General features: G+C 47.6%; 3 protein-coding genes and 2 non-coding genes across 5 annotated transcripts; 2 read left to right on the top strand and 3 right to left on the bottom strand.

Annotated features, from left to right (window-relative positions):
- Positions 1-287: 287 nt before the first annotated feature.
- F5B22DRAFT_637487 (ATP-dependent metallopeptidase HflB) lies at positions 288-2,454 on the top strand (the record flags this gene model as incomplete). Its single annotated transcript, XM_047977445.1, has 2 exons — positions 288-1,964; positions 2,020-2,454. The coding sequence occupies 2 exons, from the start codon at positions 288-290 to the stop codon at positions 2,452-2,454; spliced, it is 2,112 nt and encodes a 703-aa protein (XP_047829184.1).
- A 1,707-nt stretch (positions 2,455-4,161) lies between these two features.
- On the bottom strand, positions 4,162-6,154 carry F5B22DRAFT_637486 (uncharacterized protein; the record flags this gene model as incomplete). The annotated part of the gene is made up of 2 exons (XM_047977444.1): positions 4,162-4,187; positions 4,906-6,154. 2 exons carry the CDS (start codon positions 6,152-6,154, stop codon positions 4,162-4,164), a joined length of 1,275 nt encoding a protein of 424 aa, XP_047829183.1.
- Positions 6,155-7,268: 1,114 nt separating this feature from the next.
- F5B22DRAFT_288472 (uncharacterized protein) lies at positions 7,269-10,918 on the bottom strand. The gene is made up of 2 exons (XM_047970385.1): positions 8,557-10,918; positions 7,269-8,503 (listed from the first exon to the last, which is right to left on the bottom strand). The coding sequence occupies exons 1-2, from the start codon at positions 10,707-10,709 to the stop codon at positions 7,465-7,467; spliced, it is 3,192 nt and encodes a 1,063-aa protein (XP_047829182.1). The 5' UTR covers positions 10,710-10,918; the 3' UTR covers positions 7,269-7,464.
- Positions 10,919-15,628: 4,710 nt separating this feature from the next.
- On the bottom strand, positions 15,629-15,720 carry F5B22DRAFT_t132. Its single transcript has one exon. It is a non-coding gene; the product is annotated as a tRNA-Phe (tRNA).
- A 561-nt stretch (positions 15,721-16,281) lies between these two features.
- Positions 16,282-16,373, top strand: F5B22DRAFT_t134. Its single transcript has one exon. It is a non-coding gene; the product is annotated as a tRNA-Phe (tRNA).
- The last annotated feature ends 3,184 nt before the right edge of the window (positions 16,374-19,557 follow it).

The following is a 19,557-nucleotide window of genomic DNA, read 5'->3' as shown; positions in this document are numbered from 1 at the left end:
CCCAGTCGCATTCGCCTTCTCTCCATGAGGAAGCCAAAGTCCCTCGGGCGACAGCAACAGAACCCGCCCAGTCCTTGACCGCTTCCGGTGCGCCGATACTAGAACTTCCCGAGTTTTTGAGGGATTCTCGCCTTGACGCCGCTCTTGCTCCTACCGTTGTTTCGCGACAAACCATTTCAAGTCCCTTTGACATGCGTTCTTCTATATCCATCATGCAGCGTGCTGCGCTGCTGGCGTCCAATCCCGTCGTCCACCGGCTCTATCCCCATCGGTTCCCCGTTCGATCTATGTCTACCTCGACTGCTCCCCTTCGTTGTATTTCGAGCCCATTTGCTGTCCTGTCTCCATTCCAGCGACGATCCTTCCAGTCCGGCGGTTTGTCAAGAAACCTCCTCGCCCATATGGAACAATCTGCCAATAGGAACCCAACAAGCGCAACTGCCCAGAATGCCTTTTACCAGGCTCTTCTGAAAGCCAACATGCCCGCCATCATAATTGAACGATACCAATCTGGACGCTTCGCTACCAACCCCGCCGCCACTGACGCCTACCACAAGGCCCTCAGCATGCTGGCACCCGCGGTTGGCCAGGGCGTCGACGGCCAAGATATCGGCGAAACTGTTCGGAACCTGCCTGGTAATCTCACTCCTACCCAAATTCAAGCTGTTACTCAAGCCTTGGCCGCTCGTTCGCGTGGCTCCACTCTCGCAGTTGCCAACAACCAAGGCACGCAAGCTAGTGGCACAAAGGATGGCCCACTTCACGTCGTCGTGGACGAGACAGTCGGCAGCAGTGTCTTCAAATGGGTCAAATTTATTCTCTGGTTTTGTCTCATCACCTATCTCTCACTCATCATCATTACAATGATCATCGAAGGTCTCAGTGTCTTCAAGCGGCCCGGTGCCAAAGTGGACAGCGAGGTTAAGGCTGAGCAGCAAAAGGCTCGATTTACTGACGTTCACGGTGCTGACGAGGCCAAGGAAGAGTTACAGGACATGGTCGAATTCTTACGCAACCCTGAAAAGTTCTCCCAGCTCGGTGGCAAACTCCCTAAGGGTATTCTCCTGGTTGGACCTCCCGGCACAGGAAAGACGCTACTCGCACGAGCCGTAGCTGGTGAGGCCGGTGTCCCGTTCTTCTACATGTCGGGTAGTGAGTTCGACGAAGTATACGTTGGTGTTGGTGCCAAGCGTGTTCGAGATCTTTTCGCTGCTGCAAAGTCCAAGTCGCCTGCTATTGTCTTTATCGACGAACTTGACGCCATCGGAGGTCGACGTAATGCGCGTGATGCAGCCTATGTCAAACAGACACTCAACCAGCTGCTTACAGAACTTGACGGGTTTGATCAGAGTGCCAACGTGATCATCATTGGCGCCACCAACTTCCCCGAACTCCTAGATAAGGCTCTTACTCGTCCTGGCCGGTTTGACCGACATGTTACGGTCGACCTTCCCGATGTTCGTGGTAGACTAGCCATCCTTAAGCATCACGCGAAGAAAATTAAGGCAGACAAGGATGTTGATCTAAAGGCCATTGCCCAAACCACCTCTGGTCTATCTGGTGCTGAGCTGGAGAACATTGTCAACCAAGCCGCCGTCCATGCTAGTAAAAACAAGGCGAAAGTTGTTGGGAAGTCAGATTTCGACTGGGCCAAAGATAAGATTATCCTCGGTGCTGAGAGAAAAAGTATGGTGATTAGTGCAAAGGAGAAAGAGATGACGGCTTATCACGAGGCGGGTCACGCTCTCGTCAATCTCCTAACCAAGGGATCTAGCAACACGTTGTACAAGGTTACCGTTCTGCCTCGCGGGCCGTCGCTTGGGCACACAGGCTTCCTACCTGAGATGGACAAGTACTCGTACACTGTAGACAACTACCTTGCTATGATTGATACGTCTCTGGGAGGGAAACTTGCGGAAGAAATTATCTACGGTCCAAACAAAGTCACCAGTGGTGCTTCTTCGGTAAGATTTCCCTGCTGATGCTGGTCACCACGTGACACTGACTCTTTTGATGTAGGATCTGCAGAAAGCCACGCAAGTTGCCTTCAGCATGGTTGCCTCTCTAGGTATGTCTACGAAACTAGGCAATATGGAATATGGTAGCCGATACGAGACGCTCAGCAGCGAAACTAAAGCTCTGGTCGAAGCTGAGGTCCAACGAACCGTAAATGAAGCCTATGAGCGGGCGAAAAAACTATTGTTGGATCATCGTAAAGAGCTCGATCTGCTGGCCAAGGCACTCGTCGATTACGAGACTCTAAGCAAAGACGAGGTTGAGAAGGTCATACGAGGTGAAACGCTACCTGACCGTATGCTTGTCCCCAAAGGGCCAATGACAATTCCAGCTTCAGCCAAGGCCCCGTCTCCTGGAGAGGGTGTTCCCGGTTCCGAACCACCTTCGACACCACCACCTCCTCCTCCTCCGCCGGCCGTTGCACCTCGCCGGGACTGAGTTCGGAGGATTTCTCTCACTTACAATAAATAGCTAAGCATGACAACCTTACCTTTTATGCTACGCGGGGACGTCTAGTTGTCTTGTTACCATACATAGAAATGCCGTTTCCTCGAAGTCTTATTAGGACGAATATCACGATAATAGCGCAAAGTAGTATCAAATGGCTTAGCGTTATCTTCTCGAAAGCGCTCTGTTTTGAAGTGCTTAGGACGTTAGTCACCATCCTTACAGGGGCGCATATGAGTATTAGTCATTGGAAGGTATGGAAAAGGGCTGGGGGATGGGGGATATGGCGCTTGTAATTCAAGGCCAGGTCAGCTAGCTATTCCTCAGGTTGTGTTTTGTGTGGTGCTGCCTGGGATATACTGGACACGTACTACGAGACTACCTGACACCCTTCCCTGCACGAGGTATGGTGCAGGTTTGGTGAAGAAAGAAGGCAGAAGGCAGAATGCAGAGAGCAGATCGGACTGCACGCTGTATGTATGTATGTATTTTATTAACCTAAAAAAAGGTCTCTCCGGTCCGCCCTTTGCCCCGTTCTTGTACTGCCCCCCTTTTCTGTAGAATATATGATGTGTAGATCGAATACATCTGTAATGCTAGAAGCGCAATGGAATTTGAACGGAAGAGCCCTGGTTATATATAATGTGGAATTGTGTATGTTATTACTTTTCGCAGAACTACTCACCGTCCCTTCCGTGCATGTTAGGCTATGATAACATGTGCTTAAGTTCACGATATGCTAGTGTAGATGTGTAGATTTATTGCTTGTCCTTCGCGAGGTCTTTGTAATACCGAATGATACGTTCAACTATACAGTATTATTTCTATATGAACTGTAATAAACAAACTAGTTGTGAAGTACTATACAAACCGTTAATTCCATACGTTAGATTAACGGCTGTCGTTTTGCCTCCGGCACGCTAGTAAAGTTGTACAACTTAGCTAGGTCACTACCGTGGATGATCCCGGCCAGAGCCGTCGTCAGGGCGAGATAACTGAGAGATTTCGCATGCTTCCATTTTGAATGCTTTCTGTATCTAAGGCTTACTGTTGTATGCGTGTCTCTGTGAGTGTTATCGCCTGGTGATATTGACCTCGTGCCAATGAGGTTGTATTTCCAAGATTGGTAATTTACGCGTTAGTGAGGGGAAGATGAGAGTCACATATTGAAGTCTGTTCGCTCTTTGATCGAAAGGCTATTTGTATGTAATCCATGCCGTTGGATAGGGACTTATCTAAGTAGTGCTGGCTCATCGCGGGCTAGGTAGGTATTTACAGTTGAGTACTGACCAGTCTGATACTTCCTATCTTTCACAAATACTGCAGCGGCTAAGCATACTCTTGTTAGACATTAGTCGAGCATGGATATGCCCTTCATATGCTTTGGGTGTATAGCATGGATATCACGGGCGAGAAGGGTATTGATGGTGTACCTGTGCACGAGGAATTGAATAATGTTGAGAACAATATGACTTAGAAGAAGAGATGGCCAATAGGGAGAACTGGAAGAATAATCTATTTTGGGAGTCTTGATTCAGATGCAATTGGTTGTGCGACAATATGATGTGATATGTCAGAGTTGATTTACGTCCTGTTCCCCGGCTTTTGATACTCTTCATGGAAGTATTGGGCGAAGCAAGCTCAATATATATCTAAACCTATTTGATTATGCCGCATGTGGCTTGATTCTATGCGTGATTACTTATACCGGTTGATGTTACCATCTGTTATTGCTGAGTGAAATTCACTTGCTTGCCTAACTGGATAGCTGATATCATGTCATATGAGAAATGGCCAAACGCGGAGAGCGCAACAATAATAATACATACACGGTCGGGAAAGACATCATTCGATAGCTACTCCGATGGATATTTCCGCAAGGATAATGATATATGTTCAAACCTTGTTGTTTCAATTGAAACTCTTCTTTTCCAATGTCTGGCGTCTTACCTAGGTAGGTATATCGAAGGGCCCTAGTCTACAGTAGCACTGCATTTTTAGCCTCAGAGGGAGGAGGGAGCAAAAAAATATCACCGATCTACATGCCATTTGGTGATCAGTTGAAGTGGTTATCCTTCACGTTACTTCAATGTATTACTCTTTTAATAAATGGAGAGAAATATGTATATGCTCTTATTGAAGATTGATATTTTAGACAAATGATTGTGGTATATATACATCGTTGCGTGTCTATTCAACGTACCTACTATAGGCATGTTATTGCACTGCATACTATCATGTATTCCTAAACACAAGCTTAATATGATCAAGTATTATGCCTAGATCTAATTATAGAAGTATAATAACGGCTAGAAAACATTTGCATAATGAGATAATTGTGAAGATTGTCCATGAACCTCTAGATGGAGTAAAGCCGTCTCATCCTACCCTTTTCCTCCTCATTCACACAACATCCTGCCCTGTCTCAACCCTTCCTCCCACCCCTGATCTTCACGCTCACGACATCCTCAGTCCTCAGTACAAGCGGTGGAATCGCAGTCTTATACAATCCCCTAGCTACCTTCTCCCTATCCTCATCCGCGATCTCATCCTTATCCCCAAAACACCACCACACGCCTCGCGGTCGCATCTCTACGCGATACGCACCGTCCGGAAGGCCTTTGACTAGATTACGTATATCCACGCGTCTGATGAGAGTTTCACCGGGCCTAAGTGTGAGGAGCGTGTTGAGTCGTGGTCGGGGATCTGCGCCGGCTATGGTTAACCCGCGACATGGACCTGGTTTGCGCGCTGCGCGGACGACGGTGTCGGTGCCGATATCTACGATCTGTAGACTAGCTATAGGTGCTCGTACCGTTGTTTCTATGTCTGCAGTTATTCGCGCCGTGGCACCATCGATGATGCGGACTTGCGAATCATCGTCTTCGGACTCAGGCTGCATGGGACCCCACGGCATGAGAAAGCGCTGCGTGCCGCGCGTTTGGACGGATATAGGTCTTGATGGGTGAGTATTGCAGACGGATACTTCTAGAGTAGCAGTCGTGCTAGTATCGCCACTGTTGCTATTGCTGTTACTACTACCTTCTTCTTCCCTGGCGTTTTTATCCGTCGGGCAGAGCCGCATGTGCATTTCTATCGCCGGAGGAAATGTCAAGGATGATACTACCTTGAAGCTGGCCTTGCCGCCTGAGCTTTTGCTCCTGACTAGCCTGGCTGTCTCTGAAGCCTGTGTGAGATCTGCCTTATTTGTGGGATTCCTGTTATCGCTGTACCGCCACCATTTCACGCCTAGATCTGAGCTGGCTAGACGGATCGTGTATGCCCTGCCGGGCTTCAAAAGCGACCCCAGCTCGCTTTTGGAATCGATGGGGTACTGGTACACCGTCATATCTTCTTTCCAGTGCTTTGTTCTGGTCATTGGTGATGAGAGAGTCAGGTATGCTCCTTCTTCGCTGTCGGTTGCCCCTTTACGTTCATCCAAAAGGTCCAGTTCAATGCTCCTCATCTCCCCACTCGCGTCATCTTTCTCGTGAAGCGTAAGCAACCCATTGGCGATAGCATATGGTACGTCCAGCGCGGATTTCGCTGTGTGCAGGATGATGTCCCGTGCGTCAAGGTCGTCTTTTGAACGTCGGCAGAGACCGTACACGATGCTGAATGGGAGTTCACCTGATGCGTCAAAGACAAGGTAACGGTTATGGATTACGATTTGAATGCGAATATCCACCATGGTTAGCTCTTGTCATAGCTGACTTTCGTATAGAAAGAGGGATCAAGTTACTTAATCAAGTAACACCAAAGGCTCATTCACTAGGTATTGGTTACAATAAAATTGTGTAGGTAATATTGTGTTGTTGACTACGATGTTAGTGCCATTGATGTTTGTTGCGCGCAGAGATGGTTAACCGGAAAAAAATAGCCAAGGCGAACTACTTGAGAATGACGTCTGCTTGCATCCGCTGTCAGAGTCCTTAAACCGCGTTCTATAGGCCATGTATGTTAAGACCATGAACCTCAAGCCAGTTTCTATAGATAGGTATACGGACCTCATTGCCTGCCCGAATTAAGGTAGAAAGTTGGGGTGAGTCATCCCGTATGGCCTTGTTTGGTGCCAATGGGATTGTCGATCCTCACCGAACGGTTGACTAATCCACGCTTGTGCCAGTTGATTTCCAAACGCTCGGGTTGCGATTCGATCTCCTAACTGACTATTGAGGCTACAAGAAATGGAAACTACACTTGCTCTTATATAGTCTAAGTATGCTTTGACAGGAACCAGTCCTGGTTAAAAGATAGAGAGCATCACGGACGAGACATGCCTAGAGATGATGATGATTTCAGGGTATCAGAGTGATTTATTGTTGACTTGACCAATACTCATGGGGACTAATGACAGCGATATCTAGCGATAGTAACCATTATAGAGATGTGTACCTCCGTCCTTCCCAGCAATCACCACTTGCAGGATATAAATGATCCCAAACATGTCGAGTCCCGACTCCTTTTCCGAACGGGATCAATATCCAATATATTCCGACGCCTCGGTTCACCATCATGCGCAAACCAGCGACGCCAACCACCCACAGGGTATCAACCCGCCAACAGGCCAAAAAAGCAACAGATAGAGGAAAAGAGAAATAGAAAATGATGGGGTAAGTCCAAATAGTTGAGTGGGGAAAGCAGCAATAAGGTGTTACTTAGAATAGTGCTAACAGGCACGTAGCCGTCTTTGCGAAATCGATGTTGTTTAATGATGCCTTCCCTTTCCCCCGTCCTTTATAATATCCTGAGATTAAGCCCTAGCGGGATTTCTAGCCCATTGCCTAATATTCCTAGGCGCCCCGCCCAATGATTCGCCATGCCATACAAGTCTTCAAAAGGGTAAAAGAAAAAGAGAGGGTAAGTTGTCCCAAAGAACCGGTACTTGTTGTAAGCCAGCGCCAGCACCGACACTGTGTGATATGTATATGAAGCCAAGTGCTGCTAGGGGGCAGACGCATTCATGATGCTGCCCCGGAATCGCCGCGATGCTGAAAGGCCTCAATTCGACAGACCAAGCCATTTCAGCGCTTTGTGGCTGTTACGGTTGGGCATGCCGCTTGCGTGCTGCTGGGTCCAGAGCGGCATGTACTTCCGTTCCTCGGCTAGGAACCGGCCGTCTTCTTCCAGACCCTCGTAATCATGATACGAAACCGAATCCTCTGTTCCGGCGTCTCTAGTCGTTGTGTATGCAGCGGTGTCGTGACCTAAGAGGTACTTTAATTTGTTGCGCGGGTTAGGGGTCCCGGGACGCCGCGCAGCCGAACTACTGTTGCGTGATGCCGCCCTGGTGGACGGTTTGACGGCTTTCATCGGCGTCGCGGGTCTCTGCCTAGGTGTGGGGAGATCTGCGTATGTTCCGCTCGAAACGTAATTGGGGCTTGCGCGCTGCTCGTCTTCTAGCGGCGGCGCAAAGCCAAGCATTACTGCGGCTCTGAGCAAAGGCGCGTACTGCTCTGATGAAGGCATGAGAGACGAAGACGGAAGCGAGTAGGTGTTAGGTTTACTCTTCCACTTGTCCACGGTAACACTTTCGGGAATGTAAAAGTCCGAGATGTTGATTAATATTCTCCAGATAGTCGCAATGAACGTCGCTATCTCGGATTCCTCCGCGCCTGATGTGAGGATGAAGTTTGCTTTCGAAAAGGACGGCTGGGATGTGTATATCCCCTTGGCAACCTCTGACGCTTCTGCACTAGGCGATTGGCCAGCTGAGGAAACAGATGAGCTTGTGATGCTGTGAGACGAGTGCTTCCTGTGCGTCTGGTATGATTTCGGCTCGTTTGTTTCCGGGTCAATGATGCCGGCTACTTTTAGTATATCTGCGCCAATTAGGTCTTGTAACGAGAGAACAGTCGATAAATATTCCGTCGGGTATTCGAGTAGTAGAAAACGGGTGGTGGGATGAGCTGCTATGTATGTTTCAAGGTGTGGTATAATGAGAGTTGCAAGGAGCAAAGGATTAGAGAAAGGATTGGCCTGCGTTTGGTTGGCTAGAGGCTGAGATGTGAAAGCTTGCATGGCATTTGCAATAAGATATCTTGTCGAGGTCAGTGTTAGAATTCAGGCTGGGTATCTGGATGATAGGCTTACCTCAAGTCAACCCTTCCAGTTCGGGGTGTACCATTGGCTTCTCTCCCCAGTTTTTCTAGAGATCCGCTAACTGAACCAAGTAGCCCTCTACCAGAAGATTTCTGTGTGCCTAAAGCAAGTATTAAGTCAATCTTTCGTGTCGTGTTTGAGTCTCGAGACCGGGTCTCCCGAAACACGGGCCGCCAAAAGCTGCTAAGCTCGGGTAGTAGTGGAAAGTTGAATTGATGATATCCGATGTTCTCGGGTGAAAAGTAAACATTTAGAATGGACCTTAACGCGTTCTGGATACATATAGCTGTTTTGTACCCTTTGATATCGAATTCATGAAAAAGCTGATCTGGAATGGCTTCAGTCCCCGGTGGAGGTGTCTGAGCGGGAGTTGGCGGAGTCGAAATGACGATTGCCTCCTGATGGTTATTCGTATCTTTGTTCGATAAAGACCCAGAAGCAGGCCGCCTAGGATAATTACCGTGGACTGCGAAAGGGTCATAATCTGCAGGACTGTATCTTGGGGTTGACTGTTGAGTAACTCGTCGGCTATACAGAGCACCCTTTTCAGACGAGTCTGGCGCTGAACTCCTTGTAGTAGGGGTCATGGTTTGGCTCATGCTTCCCCTCAATTCTGAAATAAGAGAAAGCATGGAAAGCTGCGATGTGCGGTTCTGGAAAGTTTGGATCATGGCCTCTAGCGCTGGTTGACTCTCCTCGCCCTTAAAATGTATGACTAAATCCTCAACCACTGGAAGGACTGCTTGAAAAGGTTCTTGGACAGGGTCGACATCGTTCTCCAAATCGAGGAAGGATCCACTATCATCTTTCCCAGCATCTGGCTCGCCCGTCACCACGTTACTTAGAGGCTCAGTTAATGTGCCTCTTTGTGCACATGTTCTCTCGCCTATGCTCTGGTTGGAGTAGACGGAGCGCCTTGCCCCCTCTATGTCCAAGTTTAGCCTGGGAGGCACATATTTCCTCACTATAGCCCTGTTGGGTTTGATTAGAGTTGGATATGATGTCTCGCTGTAAAAATGTGATCTGAGTAATGGTTTCTTCGGCGAGACGCGTTCTTCTTCCTGCGCCTCGCCCTGTGCTGATCCCTCGAGCTTGGTCGAAGACCGTGGTAAATTGCAAAGCGAAATATCTTGGTTTCGGATAGCAGTGGCGTAGATTCGATCTACTGACGAAGTGCGCTTACGACTTGATGGTGGAGAGGGGCGAAAGTCAACAATTCGAGCCTCGCCTAGTAATATTGGACTGCTCGGCAATGACTCAACTGCGTTACGCGGCGGACCAACAGCACTAGTTGGTCTTAAAGGATTGTGTCGATAGAGCTCACTACCACGGTTTGGTGATAATGTACCACTGTTAATGCCTGCCAACTGGTCTTCAACCACTGTTACACCCTGCGAGACCCCAACATCGTGAAGTGGGTTTTGCTCTTCAAGTCTAGGCGACTGAGCCTTCTCAGTACTTTCTGTTGGACTACCGAAGATGTTGAAGGGTGTTGTAGTTCGTAGGTCATCAGTTAAGGGAAGGGCTGGTACGCTCATACTGCGGTGCCGAATTGCAGTGACAAGATCGAATTCGTCCGTCTCTTGTAAAAATTCCGTTTCGAGATACAAGGCGTCGGCAGCTCTCATTGCTTTTGATATTGGATCGTCTGCAACACGAGGACCTTGCCCATCCAGATCCTCTGTGGCATCTGTCGTCGAAGCTACTCCGGGATTCTGCTCCAATTGGTTTTGTCGCTTGAGGCTCACAGCCCCATTTTCGATGAGCTCGTTGAATATAGCCTCCGCTCTGTCCATATCTCCGTTCGTCTCGTGCCTGCTGATGGCCGAGATACAACTCATCCGTGCCGAGATTGTACTACCGTTCATAAACACAAGTCGCTTGTCATTTGGCATGGATTCCCGCAGGAAGGAACGAGCCATTTCTGTTCGGGCATGGCATGCGTCGTGTATTTTAAGAATTAGTGACTGAGCGTCGAATTGTGTAGCGACGTCGCTTTCCTTGATGAAGGCCTGAAATGATGGTAATATTAAAAGTTTGGATGAGTTCGGGAGTAGACGAAGCTGTGTCGATATGATATCCTGCGGTCCCTCGAAAGCTATCAAGCTCCCGTGATACTCGCATGATTCAACCATTAAATCCATCTTTACGAAATACCGAACTCCTCTTTATAACTGGGTGTAACTGCCAGCGAACGAATCCGCGAGGGCAGCAGTATCTCGCACCGGTCGAACTGGTCGCGTAGTGCTGTTCACTTTAGATGACGTTTTAATGGTATGTGTATAATTGAAATCGATAATGCAAAAATAGGAACGTGTGTCAAACGACAGTGATGATATGCGAAAGCCGGCTACCGGGAAGGAGGGAAAACAACACGGGAAACGTTAGGCACGTGTGAATCAAGAAATGAAGGGCAATATAATCCAGGCAGTGACATCTAGCCAAGCCGGCGAAGAGCAGAGTTGAAAGAATGACTGCGTGGGTGCAGGGTTGAGCATTCAGAAAACTTCTCGCAATAGAACGAATATAGTCGATCGGTACAGGGAACATGCCACGAGAACTTCAATAACGCCACAGTAGGTTAGGAGGGAAAATAAAAAGAAAAGAAAAAAACAGGTACTTTCGAGTCAAGCCCCATGCAACATATACTGAGGAATATGAAGTGAGCGTGTTTCTACTACTACTTCGTACGTAGCTTCTGTCCACTCGTGTACCTACACTACTAACATGACCCTTGCAAGCTTTCCCGTGCACTAATTCGATGCCGGGAACTGGATGTTTCTGGACACGGTGTGCGCCCAATCTTGCTCGAACACGCTTGGTTTTCGTTCCCACGACGCTGTGCAAGCTCGGCGGGTTTGGCGGGACGGATAGGAGCATTGAGAGAAGAGAAGACGTACCTACATACACCTACACCTATAGTACACCACCTAGACCTACAGTACAGGGACCTACATACAGGCTAGAGGCTAGGTACAATGCAAAGAGGGTGTGTGAGTGAGATACACGTACATGCAGTGGGTGTGGTGGATCATTCCCGAGTCGTATAGGCGTAACCTCGCCTGGTGCCGGCGTCGCTAGTGGGCGAGGTGGGAAAGAAGAAAACCGGCTGAAGTGAGCCGTGCCGACTATAGTAGACCCAGGCTGCAGCAGGCCGGAGCTACTTACTTCGTACTTACTGTCAAGCACTGAACAGCCCACAGCAGAGATGAACAAGAGTTCCAGGGCCAAGGCAATGTCGGCCGGAAATTGGAATACGCAGGCCCATTGGCAGAGACGCTTCAGCTTTGGCGCCCAACGGCGGGCGTGGACGTTGCCGCACCTCAGCTTTGCCTAGCTTTTCTTACTGCGTTGCTTAGCTTACCAGCGGAGCAGCAAAGGTGCCGGCGAACATGCGACGGCGACGTGGGTGGGCTCTGAGGGCGTCCAATGCGAGGCGTCGGCACAACTCTCGAGCTAGCTGGTTGCCGCTGGGATGCTGACAGCAGACTAGTCCTCTGTGAGTTGACGTGCCCAAGCCATCCTCAAGCGTCGGGATTTAGGCCTGATGCTGCGTAATTGGCTGCTGCTTGATAGGAAGGATGAAGACGGGGACGGGAGTGGGATTGGGAGATGGGGGATGGGGGAATGGGGGGACCGGAGACGACGGTATGGCATAGGATTGGGGAACGATGCGAGGCGGCTACGTAGTATGAAAGCGGAAGCATACTATAGGCACGAGGACGACGACGGCACTGCATACACACATCCTACCTACTACATACGGTACTTCTAGTTACCTAGTTCCTTTCCTTCGCAAGTACAGATAGATGCATTGATTGCGTCGTATTATCTATAGTGCTTCAGTGCAACATCATGATCCACAGACAGCCATTTGCAGTAGTTTATTCACTATACTGAGAACATACCAACCCAACAGAACGAATAGTATAGCCGAAGTATTATACCGACTTTACCTGTTAACCTTTTCTGGTCGTTGAGGGAAGCTGAACAATACCAAATCAAGAATACCTAGGTCGAATGTGAAACACCTGGGCACACCTGGGCTTACACGTAGGGCGATGGTTGGTGATCATCGATCATCATCATCGATCATCACCACCAACCACCAACTACCATCTCCACCTCTACACCTCTACACTAAGACTGCAACTAACCTAGCGCCGTCTGACAAGCTTCAGGCCTTCTTCCAAGCAATGAGAAGGCCTGAATCTGGCCTGACGGTGAAGACGCCTACCTTATTTAAACTCGCATGAGAATACGTGAGAATACATGTCCGATGCCTAATCAGTATAAATTATCATTTGGATACCTGCATGAGTACAGAGCACGCCAACATAAACGCCACCTCATACCTCCATACCTACATATAGACGTTGGCTGCAGCTGGTAAGTCATCACTCGACCTGGCTCCCGGGTGCCTGTTGTGGCTTACCTCTTGGTACGTGGAAACCAAGTACGTCGCCTCGATGTTAATAGGTTCATTCGCAATGCCGATGGCCGCGTCTCGTCAGCGGCGATACCGGCGCCGTCAACTCTTGGAATTGAATTGTCCTGCCTACTATCAGACCAGTCTCAGCGTCAAACAGCCAGTGCTTAGGTAAGTAAGTAACTTGGCAATCTCCCGGTATTACGGAGGATGCCGGCCGTTCTCTATGGTGCCTAGAGTCGCCTGAAACAGAACTACAGTAGTCACTACTACAGTAAATACCGCCGAATCTGGGACGGCCCTGATAGACTTATCTAAGTAAGTAGTGCGTTATACTAAAAAAGTGCGCTGCTCAAAGGGTGATGCTATTCCCGACATTCCTTACAGTAGTTCATATTTAACCTACTCCGTAGTATACTCCGTACTTACCTGCAATGGTAGCACAGCAAACGCCGGCTCTGCTGCAGGCGTTTCTCGAAACGACATAGCCGGTGAATTTGTGCTCCGATCGGGTGGTTTGCTGCGTCAGGCCTCGCTACACATGGCATGGATCCCTTACCTCGCATCGGCTACGCCAAGCTAGCTTTTGGAGACATACCTGGATTATGCTGCTTCCATTTTCTGGGCATCAACTAGTCTACTGTACAAGAAGTATGTAGACGCGATCTACTGCCAACATTTGCATCAAATATCCTAGAAGCCTGGCGAACTATAGTAGTGTAGGTAGATATTTTGATATTACTGCTGACAGATCGGAGATTTTTATTTTATTTTGTTTTTTTGAACCAGGGTTACGCTTGTTTTCAAGGTCAGGCATTGGTGAATATCGTAGTGCATGCAGTTGGCAGAGATCTAGGTATCATGGAGAATTCCAAGATGACCTGCCGCATTGCAGCTAGGTAGACAAACCCAAACCCCGGTAGGTGCCGTGCTGCGCAAACCGAACAGCAACGATACCATGCTTGCCCGAAGCGTGGAGTGGGAGCATCATGTCATTCTTGACCGTAGTCCTTGCGATAGAGCTGACAGCCCCATCAAACATCCGCTCCTCGGTGCAACCTCCTTCGGGCAGAGAGGTCGTTTCGTTCCATCCATCCATGCGACGACCCGGCATGCTGGACGAGAAACGTGGTGAGGGTGCATGGCGATTGCTTTGTCCGCCTACACTCCAAGCAAGAGATTCTTGGATCCTACCCACACACATGTTGTGTGATCTACACAATACTGCAGTCATACGAGTGAAGCAACTCGAGCCGCGTAGACAGCGGGATCTACAATGTCCTCGTCTGGAGAGTAACCTGGCACGATAGTCCAAGCCTCCAACCTTACCATACCGGGCTGTGTTGTTCTAGCAGATTTCCTAGTTGTCATTGAATACTATCTATCTACACTAGAGACAGCTAGCTGTAGCACGATGTCTTCACTGCCTCATATCAAATCCAGAAACGGAAGAGCAACGTCACGACTAGCCACAATTCAGTACTGTCTATGCCTCATAAGTCTAGCGTAGACATATTCTGGGAATAGGTGACGCAGCCGTCGTGCTCCTCCCGCGAATGGGTTCTCCTTTACACTGCTCACTTGGTAGGCCAACGAGCATCTTCTGTACACCACCACCACAAGGTACACAAAGTTCGGAACACAACCTGAAATAGAGTCCTCGCTTCGTACAAAGTACAAAGCTCCCGAACACAGTAAGTAATAAGACGAGATGATAACCTGCTGATCAGCAAAGATAGGTAATCAATTTACTGCACATGCCAGGTACCGGCTGTGACACGAGTGCAACCCTCCACCAGCTCTTCCTGATCGATTACATGTAATCAGTCCTGTAATTTGTACTTTGGCTATCTGCACAGTAGGTACGGTAGGTAGTTCAGTCTTCAGGCCAGCATCAGGGTCCTTGCTCCACAGCCCTAAGATCGACAAAAGGATCCTCTCGAGCTCCAGCAATCACATCCTCATCACCAACATCCCGAGTTAGGCTGACTCGAACCACTGTCTTGGTATCGAGGTCTTCTATCGAAGTAAAACTAACTACATACTAAGTAAGCTTAACACCTAAGTACTGCACGTAACAACCAACATGTTTCAAGCTGCATTGTTTCCCTAGAAGTATTTTCTTTTTCTTACCGTTTCCGGTCATTTGAAACCGAAGCGGCCTTGAAATCTTTTCTAGCTATTAGTACGCTCTCAACCAACACTGATTCGATCAGATCAGACGTCAGACGACGCGTAGATTTAACGCATTATTATCGGATCGCGTCAATGGTAGGCAGGCAAAACGCCACGCCGACAAAAGCCAGAGGCGCCTGTTCGGATCTTCTGGGCGAGAAAAGGAACCTGCATGCATGCAGGACATTCCCCCTCTGCCACCCCCGCAAGCCTCTCAAGGTGTACATACACATGTTGAAAAGTATTGGTTGGTGTCGAAGCTTCTAGGACTACGTACTTAGGCTTTTTAGCATCCAAAATTGAAATTTCTTATACTGCATTCGCCCCATTAAACAAGGACGTTTATTAGGTGTAATCCGGCAGCGATTATTATACAATTGACAGCTTTGCTCCGCTAGCAATCTCGATAGCAAGATTGAGATTGAAAAAAGAGATAATGGATAGAAAAACCAAAACAAATGCGGTGAGTGCGGATCGAACGCACGACCTTCAGATTAAGATGAATGAAGTTGGACTTCAGTCTGACGCTCTCCCAACTGAGCTATCCCCGCCTATCGCCAAGTTGCTTGTTTGATGGATCGTGGTGTAACCGGCCGCGGCTAGGGGTATATATAGCCATTGATGTCAAGTTCCAAAATTGGGTAACAGGTAAGTATTGCAAGATAGAAAGAGTTATAGACAGCAGCAGAGGGGCGCTTGAATGGTTGCAGAGGGCCTTATTAAAGGGAATGAGAGGTTATACTTCAGAAGAGTTGATGCTGCGATCTGCTGAGCATGTGATAACCTTGAGGGCGGTGGCGGGTGCCACGGACGGGGTGGCCATATCTTGGCCATATCTTCCTCACAGTGGATTTCTAGTATTGAAGATTAATCCACCTACATCATCAATACAATCAATCGCTTTACCCTCGAAACCTATATCAAGGGCAATGATGATTATGATTAGTATAGAAGTGCAGTAAAGTGATAAAAGGGATATCTACCTACCTACTTAAGGTAGATATCTATCTCTGATGGGATAAAAATTCATAGTTGTAGAAAAAGCCAGTTGATATAACACCAAATAATGGTGGAAAAATATACATACCAAAGCCCACTACGAACCATTGTATGCGGGGATAGCTCAGTTGGGAGAGCGTCAGACTGAAGTCCAACTTCATTCATCTTAATCTGAAGGTCGTGCGTTCGATCCGCACTCACCGCATATACTACCATCTCAAGATGGCGGTTTGAGAGTTTTGATGTTTTTTTTTTACTCTTACCGTTCTGTCGACTGGATATCTGGCCTTCTTATCTAAGAAAGTTCGTACCAATTCTTGTACTTTTATTTGTATATGACCGCAAGACATTGACTCTGTCCCGAGCTCTGTTGGTTTAGAGTCGCCGCACCCCTCCGATTAGACTTGGTCTGGATCTAGGAAAACGTCGCCGTTAATTTGGCGTACCTAGTTTGAAAAGGATGGAGATACTGTCATTAGGTAGATCCATGACCAAGGCAGGGCCGGGTGCTGCGTCATTCAGCCAATCGGCGCATAATAAAGCATACAATAAATAATCAGCCATCATATGCACACAGCTGCAAAGGTACATTTGACTCACCTTGTGTTCAAATCAGAAAAAGCAATATCTGCCTACCTGACACTATTTATTTCGATAATTTAAGTCATGCAGGTTCCTATTGTCTCTTGCGTGTAGCTGATGTAGGTAGGTAGGTAGATTACTCGTGGTAGGCGGAATTGATTCCTTTCCCCGTAATGTGGCTGCTATGTCTCATTCACGTTGAATGGCGCAAAAAGAGGCGCGAACTGCTGTCGGCGCCGAACAGATGATGCCGGAGCCGACCTTGTCTCACACATCTCAGGCCTCCTTACCGTACTTTGGTTTGTGGTGTACTCGTTCTGGGGCATGCTTACAAAGCTGATCTGATACAACACGCGATGGATTACACGTTCACCCCGTCCCTCAGACTGCCCGTCTGCGCTACTCTAGAAGGATGGCTTGACTGACGGACTGACTAACCAGTTAAGTGATGGAAGCCCGGCGCATGCAAGGGATCGGTGTTTTCCTATCTGGGTCTTGTCTTAAAATACGTAGTATAGTTCAAGGTAAGGAGGTAACTAGGTTATACGTCAAGTAGTTACCTAGGTGGATATAAGTTCTCAGGCAAATGGCAAGTATGCCTGCCTAGTTTAAGTAAACAGCTCGCAATGTGTCACGTAGTGACAGTGCCTTGATCAATCCTGAAGCAGATTCATTTCATAGACATACAGTAGTAAATCTAGAGCCTCGAAGAGAAACGCATAGAAAGTGCTAGCAATGGACACCATGATCAGGAGAGTGTATTACTGCTACTCCTTCTATAATATTAATTTATGTATTTCGTAAATTCATTCATGCTCTATTCGTAGAAAGAAACTTGGATGAGAAGATAACAGAGAGGGAATTGACCGTAACTTGCAACAGTATTCAGGTCCGTCCCAGATAGCCTTTAGATCGTTGCAAATGGGAGCGTGAAGTCCTCGGAGTTTATAACGCGGGTGAGTTTTCGTTAAATCCAACCGCGACTAGAGTCAGTCCATTCGACGTATAGCTCTGCCAGACATTGCGGACCCGGGAATCGTAGTTTGTACCGAACTGAGGCCTCATAACTAAACCCTCCCCCAAGCTCCGAAAGCCCAGGCACGGAACAACTGAACAGACTTAGCAATCCTAGTGTCACGTTGAGCGAGACACTTATTGCGATAATACTTCGGTTTTCACTCACAAGTACACGTATCTGGTTGTTCAACTTTTCTTAAAGAGAAAGAGGCCTTCGGACGACTGGGAGTAATGTTGTCTTAGTTACTCAAGAGAGGATGTCGAGTGTGTAACCACTCGGGTCATACGCTATCGTAAAGGATATAATCTATCGGTTGGTGATGGTGACACTGGTGGAGTTTGGTCTCTAATTACATCCACCGCACACCCCTGAATAGGTGAAGGTGTATTTAGCCGAGCCGCGAAGTCATCGTCAGTAAGATCTATTCGTTCTCGCGATACTGTGAAGAGTTGTATCGGAAGGGAAAGGTCTCCTTATCGGTGTTCGAACTTGACCCTGATATAGCGTAGAAAGGAGGAAGCAGAAGTAGGTCATGGATGCTATGTCAACGTTGTGAACCTTGACTGTTGCGTACAATACGCAGGCGAGGATGTACAATAACGTTGAAAGATACTCAGGGGTTCGAATACGCCGTATCATCGTCATCATCATAATTTGACATCAGCTTGTTGATCGCATTGAACCTGCCGAAGCTTACTGTAACCAATAGTCAGATTGACCACTTCTTATTATTTCGACCCCTTTCTTACTTTTACTGCAATCATGAATATAATTTGCCAAATCTGTTCTCGATTATGCCCAGCTGTTTGGAATATGACTTACACCTTGCAAAGGGCAAGATACCCCGACCGAACTTGACCGTGCGCTATATACCGGTATGTGTGCTCTTACACGACTAACGTCCTTTCGTAGGCATGACGACCGAAGCGAGTGTACATGAATGAGTGGTACAACTAGGTAGAGATATTTTTCTCTCGAAAGTTTACTATTACTGTCAGGCACGTTAAATCATATAAACGGAGGGTAAGTCTTATTTGGCAAAAGCCTTTCAACGTCCTCTACTATATAGATCGTGACTATGATTACAAACTCTTTGATTGATTGCTGTCTTTGCCAGTACATCCCCTCTTATAGGAGGTAGATGACATACCTATGTTATCCCATCGGTACCGTAGCTCGCAGCCTTTGTTCTACAACGACGCCAATAAACAAATTGGAATCTACTTATTCTGTTAGGTAGTGGGTATCAACGCAATCAAGTGTAATGTTCCGGGACAAGATAACGGAATCGAAGGACAGGCCTCTAAGCTAAGGACAGAAGGTCGTGACTAATCCTACGTCAAATTGCCTCAGTTCTCAAGTAGTTATTCATAGGAAGGCAAGAAAATCTACTTAGTTGATTGGAGGCTTTCTGTCAAGCTATTCTTTCAATTCAGCTCTATTACCATTCACACCCATAACTAACTACAGTTGGTCTTACTCCCTAAGATATCATAAGACCTGACTGGAAGCAACAAGGAACATAGAGAAAAAAAAAGCAAAAGATTTGCTATTTCGCTTATTGAATTAAGGCTATTTGACACATCTCTTGTCAGTAATCTTAGGATTAGCATATCGCCCGTGTTCGACGAGAATGGAATTGGATTATCTATACTCTTAAGCTGAATTAAAGGGTACCCAAAACTCGAGAGTGGATGATGTCGCCTGAATAGGGGAATATATCAAATCCATCGTTGTCAAACACATTTTTCATGTTGAAAAGCTAGCGAAGTTTGCGAGTTGCCTTTAT

This window comes from Xylaria bambusicola (genome assembly GCF_022495145.1).
Source record: "Xylaria bambusicola strain CBS 139988 unplaced genomic scaffold F5B22scaffold_32, whole genome shotgun sequence".
Taxonomy (NCBI): Eukaryota; Fungi; Ascomycota; class Sordariomycetes; order Xylariales; family Xylariaceae; genus Xylaria; species Xylaria bambusicola.
This window is presented reverse-complemented; position numbering and strand designations above follow the sequence as displayed.